Genomic DNA, 17428 nt, shown 5'->3' with positions numbered 1-17428 from the left:
GATGTTATTCAATCTGTATATTGAGCAAGCAGTAAAGGAAACAAAAGAAAAATTTGGAGTAGGTATTAAAATTCATGGAGACAAAGTAAAAACTTTGAGGTTCGCCGATGACATTGTAATTCTGTCAGAGACAGCAAAGGACTTGGAAGAGCAGTTGAACGGAATGGACAGTGTCTTGAAAGGAGGATATAAGATGAACATCAACAAAAGCAAAACGAGGATAATGGAATGTAGTCCAATTAAATCGGGTGATGCTGAGGGAATTAGATTAGGAAATGAGACACTTAAAGTAGTAAAGGAGTTTTGCTATTTAGGAAGTAAAATAACTGATGATGGTCGCAGTAGAGAGGATATAAAATGTAGACTGGCAATGGCAAGGAAAGCGTTTCTGAAGAAGAGAAATTTGTTAACATCGAATATAGATTTAAGTGTCAGGAAGTCATTTCTGAAAATATTTGTTTGGAGTGTAGCCATGTATGGAAGTGAAACATGGACGATAACTAGTTTGGACAAGAAGAGAATGGAAGCTTTCGAAATGTGGTGCTACAGAAGAATACTGAAGATAAGGTGGATAGATCACGTAACTAATGAGGAGGTATTGAATAGGATTGGGGAGAAGTGAAGTTTGGGGCACAACTTGACTAGAAGAAGGGATCGGTTGGTAGGACATGTTTTGAGGCATCAAGGGATCACAAATTTAGCATTGGAGGGCAGTGTGGAGGGTAAAAATCGTAGAGGGAGACCGAGAGATGAGTACACTAAGCAGATTCAGAAGGATGTAGGTTGCAGTAGGTACTGGGAGATGAAGAAGCTTGCACAGGATAGAGTAGCATGGAGAGCTGCATCAAACCAGTCTCAGGACTGAAGACCACAACAACAACAACAACATAGTGGGAATTAGTGAAGTTCAGTGGCAGGAGGAACAAGACTTCTCGACAGGTGAATACAGGGTTATAAATACAAAATCAAATAGGGGTAATGCAGGAGTAGGTTTAATAATAAATAAAAAAATAGGAGTGCAGGTAAGTTAATACAGTAGAATAGTGAATGCATTATTGTGGCCAAGATAGACACAAAGTCCATGCCTACTAGAGTAGTACAAGTTTATATGCCAACTAGCTCTGCAGATGATGAAGAAATTGATGAAATGTATGATGAGATAAAAGAAATTATTCAGGTAATGAAGATAGACGAAAATTTAATATTCATCAGTGACTGGAATTTGCCAGTAGGAAAAGGGGAAAAGGGAGAGAAGAAAACATAGTAGGTGAATATGGCTTGAGGGTAAGAAATGAAAGAGGAAACCGTCTGGTAGAATTTTGCACAGAGCATAACTTAGTCATAGCTAACACTTGGTTCAAGAATCATAAAAGAAGGTTGTATACATGGAAGAATCCTAGAGATACTAGAAGGTATCAGATAGATTATATAACGGTAAGATAGAAATTTAGGAACCAGGTTTTAAATTGTAAGACATTTCCAAGGGCAGATGTGGACTCTGGCCACAATCTATTGGTTATGAACTGTAGATTAAAACAGAAGAAACTGTAAAAAGGTGGGAATTTAAGGAGATGGGACTGGGATAAACTGAAAGAACCAGAGGTTGTACAGAGTTTCAGGTAGAGCATAAGGGAACAATTGACAGGAGTGGGGGAAAGAAATACAGTAGAAGAAGAATGGGTAGCTCTGAGGGATGAAGTAGTGAAGGCAGCAGAGGATCAAGTATGTAAAAAGATTAGGGCTAGTAGAAATCCTTGGGTAACAGAAGAAATATTGAATTTAATTGATGAAAGGAGAAAATATAAAAAATGCAGTAAATGAAGCAGGAAAAAAGGAATACAAATGTCACAAAAATGAGGTCAACAGGAAGTGCAAAATGGCTAAGCAGGGATAACTAGAGGCCAAATGTAAGGATGTAGAGCCTTATCTCACAAGGGGTAAGATAGATACTGCCTACAGGAAAATTAAAGAGACCTTTGGAGAAAAGAGAGCCACTTGTATGAATATCAAGAGCTCAGATGGAAACCCAGTTCTAAGTAAAGAAGGGAAAGCAGAAATGTGGAAGGAGTATATAGAGCATCTATACAAGGACGATGTTCTCGAGGACAGTATTATGGAAATAGAAGAGGACGTGGATGAAGATGAAAGGGGAGATACGATACTGCGTGAAGAGTTTGACAGAGCACTGAAAGACCTGAGTCAAAACAAGGCACTGGGAGTAGACAACATTCCATTAGAACTACTGATGGCCTTGGCAGAGCCAGACCTGACAACACTCTACCATCTGGTGGGCAAGATGTATGAGACAGGTGAAATACCCTCAGACTTCAAGAAGAATATAATAATCACAATCCCAAAGAAAGCAGGTGTTGACAGATGTGAATATTACTGAACTATCAGTTTAATAAGTCACAGCTGCAAAATACTAATGCGACTTCTTTACAAATGAATGGAAAAACTGATAGAAGCCGACCTCAGGGAAGGTCAGTTTGAATTCCGTAGAAATGTTGGAACATGTGAGGCAATACTGACCCTACGACTTATCTTAGAAGAAAGATTAAGGAAAGGCAAACCTACGTTTCTAGCATTTGTAGACTTAGAGAAAGCTTTTGACAATGTTGATTGGAATACACTCTTTCAAAGTCTGAAGGTGCCAGGGGTAAAATTCAGGGAGCGAAAGGCTATTTACAATTTGTACAGAAAGCAGACGGCAGTTATTAGTGTCGAGGGACATGAAAGGGAGGCAGTGGTTGGGAACTGAGTGAGACAGGGTTGTGGCCTATCCTCGATGCTATTCAATCTGTATATTGAGGAAGCAATAAAGGAAAGAAAAGAAAAGTTCAGTGTAGGTATTAAAATCCATGGAGAAGAAATAAAAACTTTGAGGTTCGCCGATGACATTGTAATTCTGTCAGAGACAGCCAAGGACTTGGAAGAGCAGTTGAAGAGAATGGACAGTGTCTTGAAAGGAGGATTTAAGATCAACATAAAAAAAGCAAAATGAGGGTAATGGAATGTAGTCGAATTAAGTCGGGTGATGCTGAGGGAATTAGATTAGGAAATGAGACACTTAAAGTAGTAAAGGAGTTTTGATATTTGGGGTATAAAATAACTGATGATGGTCAAAGTAGAGAAGATATAAAATGTAAACTGGCAATGGCAAGGAAAGCTTTTCTGAAGAAGAGAAATTTGTTAACATAGAGTATGAATTTAAGTGTCATGAAGTCGTTTCTGAAAGTATTTGTATGGAGTGTGGACATGTATGGAAGTGAAACATGGACAATAAATAGTCTGGACAAGAAGAGAATAGAAGCATTCAAAATGTGGTGCTACAGAAGAATGCTGAAGATTAGATGGGTAGGTCATGTAACTAATGATGAGGTATTGAATAGAATTGGGGAGAAGAGGTGTTTGTGACACAACTTGACTAGAAGAAACAATCGGTCGGTAGGACATGTTCTGAGGCATCAAGGGATTACCAAATTAGTACTGGAGGGCAGCGTGGACAGTAAAAATCATAGAGAGAGACCAAGAGAAGAATGCACTAAGCAGATTCAGAAGGATGTAGGTTGCAGTAAGTACTGGGAGATAAAGAAGTTTGCACAGGGTAGAGTAGCACGGAGAGCTGCAGCAAACTAGTCTCAGGACTGAAGACCACAACAACAATATACTCATTCAAGTCCAACACATGAGTGTCCTTAGGAAACTACTTTCAAGTGTCTACTAGTCTTTTTACAATCATCACAGACATTAAAGAATGCAGAATACTGCATAAAGTTTTCTTGTTTTTCTTTGCCCATACACGTAACTCTGTGGACTGTACAGCAAGTACTTGTCTGCAGCTGTTTAGCCCCCATGTCCATCCTTCTGCTTGTGACTGTACTTTTTTGACCTGCACATACAAATAAACTATGCACAGTCAGCTGATTCATTTCTCCTGCTCATATCTAAAATACTCAGTGTTCCTCCGAAATTCTCAAAGCACTACACACTCTAGACATTCCCTTCTGTGAAGATGTATCAGAGATACACTTACAGCCGTTCTCCAACAATAAAGGACCCTCTGCCAAAGCCTTCTGTGCACCATTTGCCTCGATACAATGTGTCCAGCAGGTGCTGCAAGCTCAGATGCCTGTTGCCACGCAGTACCAAGGCAGTACAACATGCCCTTACAGCTAAGTAACAGTCATCTTTTTCTGCTGTTACATGTGATAAAACTTGCTCTGGTCCTGGGGATATAGTTTTGGTCTCTATTAACTGTCACCACATTTGAGAAGCAACAGAATGATTCACATTAAGCATCGGGCCAATTTGCGACTGTCCTGCTTCCATTCTTCCTTTGGCTCTCCACCTCAGGGAGTCTGGTAGGGCCGACTGGAGAGGCACCACAGGACATTTTAATTTCCACTGTCCTGAATATAGATTTCATGACTTCCATTACAAGATGTATGAGTTTGAATTCCATAGAGCGAAATACAGTGACATGTGATAGAAGAATGCTGTGAGAAGAGTCGTGGCACAGTTTGCTCTGTGCCAAACTGCAGTGTCTGTAATGGTGTCACAGTGATGTGGGACTAACTGGCAAATGCTACTCCATTTGAGAGAGGCCCTGATGGCATCAGTGGCATGGTTGTCTGTTGTCCAGAATGCCATTTTCCATGCAGAACGTGATCGTACAGACATCAGTTGACAGTTTGTATGATTATATCATGAATTAGACTCAGGATGGGTATATAGTGGTTTAATACTTTAATGTTGTACACCACTGTGTTTCACCAGGAGATAGGAGAATAAAGCAAGCAGGAAAAGAGAGTAAGAGAGAAATGTCCTGGAGGTAATGGAAATTTGAGTCAATGTTCAGTTATGAGAGATTCGGAAGTAATGAATCATAACTTGTATTAAAATTCGAAAGTAAAATAATGAAGTTAAATAAGTGGCCTGAGCTCAAATAAAACACAGGGTGCAATGGAAATGTAAAAGAAGAGTTGGAGCAGATTAAGAAAAAGGATAGGGGGCAAAATATAAGGCATAAGCTGTAAAAGTAAAATAACTGAAAGGGAAACAAATGTAGATGGGTGGTCAGAAGAAGAATACAGACCATAAAAAGGAAAGGGAAGGCAGACTAAGCATAAAAGGGGGGGGGAGGGTGGTAGGGACAGGGGAGAGGGGAATCTAATAAGGAAACATCTAGAATTAATGATGAGCAGGTTAATGGTGAGAGCCCTGTACACCATTAAAAAAGCAAAATCACAAAGTTTCCATGCAAAAGAATTCACATTGAGATGACTTGCTTGGATATTTAAATTATTATCATGTCATTACAACCACACAAAATTGTCAGAGTAACTCCATTTACATTTTGCATATATGGAAAGATTATGCTTGGATCTCTCATTCAAACATTAAAGTTAAATGTTGTTTATTTGTGAGGAAATCATGTTACACCTCTTGTTAGGAGGAGGAACATGTACCAGCTCATGTCAGAATCAACAGCTGCAGGATCGTAGCCTACTAAGGTGGTGGTTTATCATTCAGTGATATTGCTGCTCATGTTAACTGGGATCCCTTGACTACCATGCAAAGATGGAATTAATGGGCTCAGGAGGGCCATACTCAACACCATACAGGACCTCAATGGTGACATGTGAGCATTGTCTGAAAGGACACTCACTTTGTTTGCTCAGCTCTGCAGTATCATATATCCACCTTATGTACATTGAGGTAGTACATGGGCTTGTTTCCACCAAAAAAAAAAAAAAAGTATCCACATGGAGAGTGTGACAATGTCTGGAGCAGCATGGACTGTAAACACAGTGACTATTGTTGAGACATCCCTTGATGCAGCAGCAGTGAGAATTGTGCCTACAATTGTGTGCCCAGTAATTATACTGGACAGACTCTATGTCATATTCTGTGTACAGATGCATGATAATGTATGTACCTGTATATAAAGGCATCAAGTTGAATAAATGTTGCAAGATTTCATTTTTCATCATCACATGGGCCAGGCAGCTGACATTAGAGCATGGGTTGCCATTGGGTGCACAACAGTATCAGCTGTGTTTCACACATCTCATAGTTTGGACAGCAGTCCTGCATTAATGTCACATTAATGCTGGTGGCTGTGTCATTTCTTCAGAATTTCTGTAATGTTATCTTTCAACAGATGATGCAAGGTAACATGTTGCCTGTTATGTCTCAGTGCAAGGAGCAAGGGGCAACCTTGATGTATTTTACGCCACTATTTGGAGAAAGATGGCTCACTAAAGAAGTCAAAGTTGAGTGAGAAACCTGTCTTGGCACCTGAACAAGAAAAACTGTTTTTGTTTCTGTCAAGAAAACAACATCCCAAAATATTTTAAAGAGACTGCTGGTTGTTAATGGTTTGACAAGTTTTTGAAGAGGAACACTGAAGCTGTACAATAGGAAGCTGAAAGACTGAACCCGGTCTGGGCTCAAAAATTAAACAAATTACTAGCTGATGATCATTATGCATACCCAAATCTTCAACAAATACAATTTCTTCACTTTTCCAGAATGAGTGTTCAGTACGTATGGAAAAGGATGTTGCCTCCATCTTCATAAGGATCCAAGAGCTTTAGCCCAAAAGGGGGGCTTCCTGAGTTCATGTTGTGCTCAAAAACCATGGAGAAAGTGTTAGAGTTGTGGTATGTGGGAACACTGTGCATTTGATGAACCCTCCAATAATTTTGTATGCAGGGCAGTGAAAAAATAAAGGCTGGAGAAAGGCCTGCCTGCTAGATCAAGAACTGAAATGACTCCAAAAGGGAGCATGGCAGCTAACACCTTTGTTACTTTTTTGCAACATTTTGCCAGATTTTAACCCACCTGCACATGCTTTCTAATTTTTGATGGAGTCATGGCACACCTGGATTACAAAATTTTTTGTCAAAGTTGAAAAGCTTGACATTATCCTCTGTTGCTTGCCATCCAACACAACACCTGAATTGCAACCACCAGACAAAAGTTAGTACAGGAGCTTTGAAAGTTCTTTATATCAAGATGTTCTGAGACTTTTTTGCTTCACACCGTGATGAGAATGATATAAATTGGTTGAACTTTCCAGATGTTTTCTCCCCAGCATAGGGCAAATCAGTCACACAATCCAATTTGACTAGCAGCTAAAGAGCAGTGGGAATTTACCCTTTCAATCCAAATGAGATCTCAGAAAAGATGTTTTCTCCTTATACTGTGGCCGAACTCTAACCTCCTGAATTGAAGAATGAACAAAGCTAAGGCTTGCTTGGTAACAATGAGGCAAGTGATCCAATTACTTCTAGCAGCTCATTGGACCAGTTCACTAGTCCTCTGGCATCAGTTGTTCACACTCCACCAGAAAAAAAACTGAACATGCTAACCAAACTCAAAATGTCAATTATTCATCATCATTGTCTAATCCAATGGATACTCTTGACTGTGTATTGATAGAGATGACTGTCCATCAGGAATTACATCATGCAGCAACATACTATCTTCCAACTTCGGTACATTTCTTCAACTGCAAAATAGAAGAGAAAAGCAATGAGGGACATAAGACCACCCATAAGTTTGCATAGAATTGTGGTGAAAAAAAGTATTTTCCAGCTAACAGAAACCTAAAAAGAGACCAATTGTTAAACAGACGTTGACCATCAAACCCAAGGGCAAACAGCAGCAACCCAACAAGAACAAGACTTAGAAATCTACAGAAGCTGAAAGTTGGTACTGCAGTCTTTGTCAGGAGGACACAGTCAATGGCATGTGACGCTACATAGTCTACTAGAATTTCTACCATGAAGAGTGTGTTGGCCTTACTGCTGCTGTCAAAGATATTTTTGTTTGTCCCAATTGTGCAGTTGTGATGACTAATTGTGCTCAATGTCTTGTGCTATTTTCTTAAATATTTTTGTGTTTTTGTTTCTTAAAATAAACATTAAAGTCAAGTTAGTAAACAACTTAATTTTTAAACCACTTTTGAATAAAGGAAAGGGTTGTTTGGTGTTATGACATTATTGAATCAATTGTAAGTAGCAAAGACAGTATAAAAGGATAGCTCAAATGAATTATAACAGCTATTTGCTTCTGACTGAGAGAATGTAGCCTATCATCAGGTGCTTTCGATTTTATTGTAATTTAATACTGCAAAAGAACTAGGAATATTGCACAGAACTATAAACAATGATTGAAGTTATAATGATTTGGAAATTCGAATGTGCTTATAAGTTACCTATGACACTAAAGTTATTGACTGCAGAGATAAAAGAGACTCATGTTTTCTGAAACTTTCTCCTTAGGCCAGTAACTTAAATGCTTGCTCATTAATTCAAACAGTATTCTTATTTTATGTCACTGTTATATATTAGATAAAGTAGTTTGAAAAGTTAGTAGCTTGTATGAAATGCACAAGTATTTTTAATAGTGAATGAGTACACAGGTGATGTATTTCATTAATTCAGAATGACTTTATAATTTACATTAAATAAAAAGTAAGAAAGCACACATGAGTTAAAGCATGTTTCTTTATTTTTATATTTGTTTATATTGGTGGTGATTTCAAATATAATGATTTCACTTGTCTAAAATAAATTACTTGTACAGCTCACAAAATGATTATAGCCTTTAACTTCATAATTTTTAAAAGGAAAGTGATTTGGACATCATGGAACAAGAAATCCAGAAAAATAAAGAAATCCAAAAGAAGGAGAAAACCTGTCAAAAATTCAGACGTGAAGAACAACATTTGGAGGTAAAATACCTCATTATGTTTTAACATAAATGCATGAAAACATTTTTGTTTAAGTGGCACAATAAATTTTCTGCAAGACATTATTTAATTATGCCTTAAACATTAAAAAATTGCCAGTAATGTTAAGTGACCACATGAGCACAACTGATAATTTCACCCCTCTCTCTGAGCTATAGAGTACGTTATAACAGTGGTGAACACAGTAATCTACCAGAAATAATTCTTCATCCTGCACTAGATTGAGCACTATCTGGTAACTTCCTTGTAGATTTAAACAATACCTGTATTTTTCCACATTATTTTTATTCTAAGGAGAGATAATTGATTGTTTTGCTTTTTTTAAATTGGCTCTCCTTGCTTTCACTTAGAAACATGGTTGTTAGTGGCAAATCTTGGAGAAATGATTTTGTCTAAGTTCTACCCCCACACCTCACTTTTGTTATGTGTTTACTCAGTTATTTTCTTCATTCCTTTTTTATCTAGATTACTCCTCATCCCTCTCTCTCTCTCTCTCTCTCTCTCTCTCTCTCTCTCTCTCTCTCTCTCTCTCTCTCTCTATCTATCTCTCTCTCTCTCTCTCTCTCTCTCTCTCTCTCTCTCTCTCTCTCTCTCTCTCTCTCTCCCTCCCCCCCCCCCCCCCCCCCCTCTCCTCTCCTCTCCCCTCCCTCTCTCTATGTTTTTTCCTCCACTCTCATTTTTAGTTTTTAATTGCACTTTTCATTTGATTTCTCATTTCTGTTCCACTATCTATCATTTTTTTCTCATTCTGTCCTTATACCGATGCTGGACTACAGCTAGCACAAGTGCTTACCATTGTACTACCTTTGACCATCTACTTCTCTGACACTACCCCCTTCATCTATTTTATCTTCACAATGAACAGGTGGGGCTCTCTTGTAATTACCTTTATTCACTTTCTGACTACAGTCATCTAGTAAATATCAAATTAACTTCACAGGCTATGTTTTCTAAATTCTTTTCTTCCAGAAAGATCTTATGTTTTGATGATTTGTATAGTGTAGTTAGTTTTTCTGACTGATTTCTTACTTCAAAGGAGAGAACTCTGTTTTAAAATTAAAATGCCCTAAACTGTTTTCAGATACCATGTTTCTTTATTATCAAGGTTATCCAGAAAGAAGATTGTGTTTTTTTTTCATTTTTAAAAGATGTATAGAAAAATGAATTCAACCAGTTTGTGATGCCCTACCACAGTTCCACATTTATGTCATTGTCAAAATGCTGCATTGCAAGCCAGGTATTCATTGTTGGAAACAGGCAATAATCACTGGGCAGAAGATCCGGACTGTACAGTGGATGAGGAAATAATCCAGAAATGTATGTGATGCAACCATACACTGGTTCTTGTGGCATTCTCTCAAGATTTTTGGCACCCATCTTGCACAAAATTTGTGATAGCATGGCTTCTGTGTAATGGTTTCATACAACAAACTTCATTAAATTTATGGAAAACTAAATGAGAGCTCTGTAATTGTGAATTGACAGTTTTCTTGAATTTTCTGATTTACTTTTGCAACCAGTTCATCAGTCTCAACACTTGGATGTCACCTTCACTCATCATTGTGAACAATAGTTTGGCCACTTTTAAACCTGATGCACCACTGGCCCACTCTGCCTTCGGTGGTTATGTTGTTTCCATACACTTCACACAGTTTCCAATAAATTTCAATCAGTTTACACTTACTTGCCATCAAAAGCCTTAATGCCAATGACACTTCATAACTCATGGAATTTTCAACTGTAGCACACATTTTGAAATGACGTGAACCTCATGTTGGCATGATTGGATGCTGACTGAATAGACAAATGTTCAGACAACAGTCTGGCCACACTAGCTCTGCCCTTGCTTGCTGCTAGTGAAAATGTAAGCTACTTTCAGGATAGCTTGTGTAGAACTGTGTTTGATTTCACATGAATGAAATTGAAGCTATTTTATTTGGATGATTTCATTGCTTATATAAAAGTACAATAATGAATACTACTTAAATTCCACTGCTAAAAAGTAGGATTTAGTCAAGACTTACTTGCCAACAAAGAATATGGGAGGGAGAGGTGGCAGGTATATGGACAGGCATGATTGGAGAGGCCAGTGGGAAGCAGCACTCACTGAAGGCAATGTGCACACATGAATTGGGATAGAGTGACAGGACAGAGGAAAGGGAAATTGTTGGGTGGAGGGTGCAATGACAGTGGAGATTGAAGCTAGGATGATTATGGCACCAGAGGATTTACTGTAAGGATAACTCCCATCTGCATAGTTCATAGAAGCTGGTGCTGGAGGGAAGGATCCAGCTGGAAAATAGAAAAAATCCAAGAAAGAGTAGCACATTTTGTTACAGGTTCATTTAGTAAACATGAAAGATCCATGGAGATTCTCAACCAACTCCAGTGGGAGACACTGTGAGACAGGCATTCTGCATTATGGTACGGTCTACTGTTAAAATTCTAAGAGTTTATGTTCCTAGAAGAATCAACCAGTAAATTGCTTCCTTCTATACATATCTTGCAAAAAAAATGCCAGCAAGATAAAATTAAAGAAATGTGAGCTCACATGGAGGCTTACCAGCAATCATTTTTCCAGTGAACCATATGTGCCTAGAACAAGAAAAGGAAGAATGGTACCTGTACACAAAGTATCCTTGAACACACACCATAAAGTGGGTTATGGAATAATGGGTAGGGGTAGATGTAGACGGTGGTGGTTTGCTATACTTGTGAAAGGATTAGAGAAGAATTAACACTATTTAATTTAACAAGTTATTAAAATTTCTATTTACTTATAAATCTGTAGACAATATAAATTGCATAGATGTATTCTGGGTTAGAGACCGCATTGTCATTTATAAAATTTCAACGTTTCGGTGTCTGTTGAAAGACGCCTTCCTCAGGGTGTGTTGTTAACTGCTGAATGAGCGCAAGTGTGGGTGCATATATACTATGGAAGAGTGTTGTGATTGGATGTGAGGATGAGGAGGAAGGGTACTAGGAGTTCATTTTATTGGCGTTTGCATTGCGTCTTGTTATTGGCAGAAATAGGCGTTTTCCATTGGAGTTTCCTTTACTGCCTGCCATTGGTGGAAATCGGCGAATAGGAGACTTAGCGGCGGCTGCAGCGTAGCGTTGTTTACTAACTGCCTAGTATCGACTAGGCCGCATCAGCGCTCTGTGAACCATCCTCCGCTGTGGCCTACCGCACGCCTGTTGCCTTGCGCGAGCTGTCCTTCCGCAAAGCTGTCACAGCAGGCAGCCAAGACGCTGGAAGTCTGTACCTGTCTTCTCTGTTCATATTATCGGGTCGCTTAGCTATTTCTATAGCCTCTCTGATCTTCCTCCTCAAACTAAACGGCTGTTTCGCCAGTACTCGGGCCTCTCGAAATTCGATGTTCATCCTGCACTGCTCATGATGTTCTGACACCACTGATTTGCTATATTGTTTGAGGCGGATATATCTCTCATGTTCAGTTAGCCTCGTGCTTATTGGACGCCCAGTCTCACGTACATACACCAGTCCACATTCACACTCGATTTCATAAACTCCGGCGGCATGAAACTTGTCAGTTGTATCTTTTGTCAAGCCCAGAATGTCTTTTATTTTGTTGTTGCTATGAAAAATCGGCTTAATACCTGCCCGACGGAGAATTTTGCGCAGACGTTCAGTAACCCCTTGTACATACGGTAGCACGGCGGTGTTCTGTGCTTCGTTCTGTATTTCCCTGTTGCCCTCCTCCTTCGGCGCCATGGTTTTGCGTATCAGCCTCATGTCATAGCCATTAGCTCCAAAAATGGTCCTGAGGTTCTGCAGTTCAGCTTGGAGGTTGTATTCATCGCTGATCCTGTAGGCTCTCTTAGTTAAAGTTCGCAGGGCCGAATTCTTTTGCATAGGATGGTGGTGGGAGGATGCATGCAGGTACCTGTCCGTGTTGGTGGGCTTCCTGTAAACTTTGTGTCCAAGCTTCCCGTCTGGCTTACGATAAACTTCTACGTCGAGAAAAGGCAATACCCCGTTCTAATACCCCGTTCTTCTCAATCTCCATGGTAAAATGAATTTTGCTGTGCTGCTGGTTAAGATGTTCGTGGAAGTTCTGAAGCTCTTCTTCTCCGTGTGGCCAGATAACAAAGGTGTCATCCACGTATCGTAGCCAGCATTCCGGGCGTAATGGCGCGGACAGGAGTGCTGTTTCTTCGAATGCTTGGACAAAAATGTCTGCTGCAGCAGGCGAAAGAGGGGAACCCATAGCAACACCGTCCGTCTGCTCGTAAAAATCTCCTTTCCACCTAAAATAGGTGGTCGTCAAACAGTGGTGCATATATTCTTGGTGCCTGTGGCACCTGTGGAATGAGTCTACAGGTCGTGTCAAAATTCATCCTGGTTTGCTTCAGCAGCGCTTGCATCGATTTCACTATCTTGACCGTCGGATCCCCCTTAAGTTTATGGTAAATGGGTTCCTTCAAAAAATCCTCCATCCACTTATCGTAATCTACTGTGTCCAACACTACGGTGGCATTTCCCTTGTCCGCCTATATTATCACAATCTGAGAGTTGTTCTTCAGCTCCTTGATGGCCTGACGTTCCTCTTTACTGATGTTTTGCTTCGGAGGCTTTGCGTGAGCCAAGACTCGTACTGTTTCTTGTCGGATCTTCTCTGCTTCTGGTTGTGGTAGATGGTAGAATTTTATTGGCATTGACAACGGCCGCGGAAGCCTACGGTTACATGCATAGATGTAATCAACATATGAATACATACAGTACAGACACATAAATGAAGAGAAATAGAACACATAAACAGATACATATATTATTTGCCTCTGTGTGTTACATGTTTGTGCCTCATATTCCTCTATTCTATTAACCATACTGTAAAATCCCTCTTAATCACAGCAGTTACTCATTAACATAGTTGTCAACAAAATTTACATATTATTTCAAGCAATTATTGTCAGTATAAAATCATTTTTCTAGCAGATAATTATTTAGCAGCAAAAACAATCAATTACTGATAAAATTATTTAATTGGATAGATAAAAAAATCTACTCACCAAGCTGCAGCAGAGTACACACACACAAACACACACACACACACACACACACACACACACACACATAAAAGACTGTTGTGACTGACAAGCTTTCGGAGCCAGTGGCTCCTTCTTCAGGCACAAGGGTTGAATGAGAAGGAAGGAGGATGAAGGAAAAGGACTGGAGAGGTCTGGGTAAAGGGGTAGAGTTTGGGAAAGTCACCAAGAACCATGGGTCAGGGGAGACTTACCGTACAGGATGAGAAGGAAAGACTGATTGTTGGGGGCTGCATCAGATGAGATTTGAAAACCTGAGAGCTTAAAGGTGGAAGACATGGTAATATGCTAGACAGAGATTACTACTAAAACATCATGCACGAGTTAATAAGAGTGAGAAGCTAAGTGCATTGTACAGTGAAAAATAGACGGGAAAGACAATGAAAGAAGTAGGAAATTAAAATGGAGTGAAGCAAAGAATAGTTACAGTGAAGAAAATCTGAGATGGATGAAATTAACGTAAATTAAGCTCAGGTGGGTGATGAGAACCAAGGACATGTTGTAGTGCTGCTTCCTACCTGCAGATTCTGAGAAACTGTTGTCTGGGGGAAGAATCCAAATGGCACTTGTGGTGGAACAGGTGCCGAGATTACGAATGTCGTGTTGTAGAGCATGCTCTACAACATGATATTGTAAGTTGCCATATATGCCCTCTGCCAATGTCCATTCATCATAATTGATAATTTGGTGGTAGTCATGCTGATGTAGAAGGCTGGAGAGTGTTTACATAATAGCTGGTATATGACGTGTCATTTCACAGGTGGCTCTCTCTTTGGCAGTATATGTTTTGCCAGTTACGGAGTTTAATATTATAGGTGGTGGTTGGAGGGTGCATAAGGCAAGTCTTGCAGCAAGGATGGTCACAAGGGTAGGAGCAATAGGGCAGGGAGACGGGTGCAGAAGGAGCATAGGGTCTGACAGGAATGTTACAGAGATTGGGAGGATAATGGAAAGCTATTGTAGATGTTGTGGGCAAAATTTCAGACAGAATGGGTCTCATTTCAGGGCATGATTTCAGGAACACATGGCCCTGTGAATGTAGCTGATTAACACATTCCAGACCAGGATAATACTAAGTCACCAATGGTGTGCTCCGAAGATGTTTTGTGGAGGGATCAGCAGTAACTGGATTGGATGTGATGGCCCAGGAAATCTGCTTTCCAACAAGGCTGATGGGGTAATTATGTGCAGTGAAGGCTGATGTGAGAATGGTGATGTATTGCTGTAAAGAGTCTGCATCTGAACAAATACGCTTGCCTCGGATTCCAAGGCTGTATGGGAGGCAACATTTGACGTGGAAAGTATGGCAACTGTCAAAATGTAAGTACTGTTATTAGTTGGTATGTTTAATGTGGGCAGAAGTGTGTAGCTGGCCTTCATTGAGGACGAGAGCAACATCAGGGAAAGTGGCATGGGATTCAGAATAGGTCGATGTGAAATTTAATTGGGTATTCAGAGATTCCAGGAATTTTAGCAGGTCAGCCTTACAATGAGTCTATATGGTAAAGATGCCATCAATGTATCTAAACCAAAACAGGGGCTGCAGACTTATGGATCACAGGAAAGCCCCTTCCAAGTGACCCATGAAAAATTTGGCATAGGAAGGAGCCATCTTGCTTCCAATGGCCGTACCCCTGATCTGTTTGTATGTCTGCCCCTCAAAGATGAATAGTTGTGGTAAGGTAAAGTTGATTATGGTGAGTAGGAAGGATGTCATAGATTTGGAATCAGGTGCACACTGACAGGAAATGTTCAGCAGCAGACAGACCATGTACTTGGCGGACGTTGGTATAGAGGGAGGTGGCATCAATGGTGACAAGCAAGGTGTGTGGTGGGAGGGGGACGGGCACAGATTTCAAATGATCTAGGAAATGGTTGGTATCCTTTATGCAGGAGGGGAGTTTTTGCACCATGGGTTGCAGGTGTTGGTAAACTAAGGCAGATATATGTTCGGGGGTGCTTTGAAGCCATCAACTATAGGATGGCCAGGATGACTGGGTCTGTGTATCTTAGGTTAGAAGGTAAAAGGTGGGGGTGCATGGTTTGGGTGGGGTGAGAAGTTCTATGGATTGAGGTGTTAGTCCTTCTGAGGGGCCTGAGGTTTTAAGGAGGGACTGCAGGTCAGTTTGAATCATGGGTATGGGATCTTGATGGCAGACACTGTATGTTGAGGTGTCTGACAGCTGGCATAGACCTCCACTAACAAATTTCTTTTGGTCAAGTACTACAGAGGTAGATCCTTTTTTCTGCTGGGAGGATAATGATGAAGTCATCAGCTTTTAGGGACTGTAGTTCCTGGAGTTCTGCAGAGGACAGGTTGCTGCAAGATTTGCCATGTGTACCCTCCTACCACCACCTACAACAGACTTGTGACTGGCAAAATATATACTGTCAACCTGTGAAAACACTCTTCAGCCTTCTACATCAGCATTACTACTACCAAATTATCAGTTATGATGAATGGACATGGGTAGAGGGTATATACTGGCAACTTGCAATATCCTGTTGCAGAGCATGCTCTACAACATGACAGTCATAATCTCGGCACTTGTTTCACCGCACGTGCCATCTGGATTCTCCCCCCAGGCACCAGTTTCTCAGAATTCCTCAGATGGAACTAGCACTACAACATGTCCTTGGTTCTCATCACCCACCTGGCCTTAATTTATATTAATCTCTTCCGTCTCAACTTTTCTTCACTGTAACTACCCTTTGCTTCACTCTATTTTAATTTCCTACTTCTTTCATTGTCTTTCTCGTCTATTTTCCACTGTACAGTGCACTTAGCTTCTCACTCTTATTAACTCATGCACGATGTTTTAGTAGTAATCTCTGTCTTGCATATTACCATGTCTTCCACCTTTAAGCTCTCAGGTTTTCAAATCTCATCTGATGCAGCCCCCAACAATCAGTCTTTCCTTCTCATCCTGTACGGTAAGTCTCCCCTGACCCACAGTTCTCGGTGACTTTCCCAAACTCTACCCCTTTTCCCAGACCTCTCCAGTCCTTTTCCTTCATCCCTCTTCCTTTCCCTCCAACCCTTGTGCCTGAAGAAGGAGCCACTGGCTCCAAAAGCTTATCAGTCACAACAGTCTTTTATGTGTGTGTATTCTGCCGCCACTTGGTGAGTAGATTTCTTACCTATCCAATTAGATAATTTTTTCAAGCATTCTTGAGCGTATGTATTTTACTTTTGCCTTTAATGTCTTGTGGAAGTTTGTTTCATCATTTAATTCCATCATATAACATACTATTTGGATTTTTTCCCTATCAACATGTAACTGTTGGCTGCATATCATTTTGACTTTAGAGACCTGTTCATTGGCCGCTGGCCAATTTCTTTCTTTATGTGCATCACTGTTTGCAAAATGTGTTCACATGGAACAGTCAAGATTCTCATAGATTTAAACCACTCAGTGCAGTGAGTTTTTCTGTCATAATTCACATGGCCCTTTTTTGTAGCATGAAGACTGTTTGTAGAAACATCTTATATGTTTCCCAAAACATTGTCCCATAAATAATTTTAGAATGAAGATAGTTTTGTGGTGCATAGGCTACTACACACTGAATTTATTAATCGAAGAACATAGT

At 40.1% G+C, this 17428-nt stretch overlaps 1 protein-coding gene across 1 annotated transcript in view; it reads left to right on the top strand.

Moving 5' to 3' along the window:
• LOC126365978 (putative leucine-rich repeat-containing protein DDB_G0290503) overlaps positions 1–17428 on the top strand; it is a 298195-nt gene that overhangs the window by 144705 nt on the left and 136062 nt on the right. The window contains exon 7 of the mRNA XM_050008785.1: positions 8642–8746. Coding sequence (XP_049864742.1) covers positions 8642–8746 — 105 coding nt within the window. The remainder of the gene's footprint in view (positions 1–8641; positions 8747–17428) is intronic.

Source organism: Schistocerca gregaria, chromosome 4 (genome assembly GCF_023897955.1).
Source record: "Schistocerca gregaria isolate iqSchGreg1 chromosome 4, iqSchGreg1.2, whole genome shotgun sequence".
NCBI lineage: Eukaryota > Metazoa > Arthropoda > Insecta > Orthoptera > Acrididae > Schistocerca > Schistocerca gregaria.
Note: the sequence above shows the minus strand (reverse complement) of the source record. Positions and strands in the feature narration are given on the sequence as shown.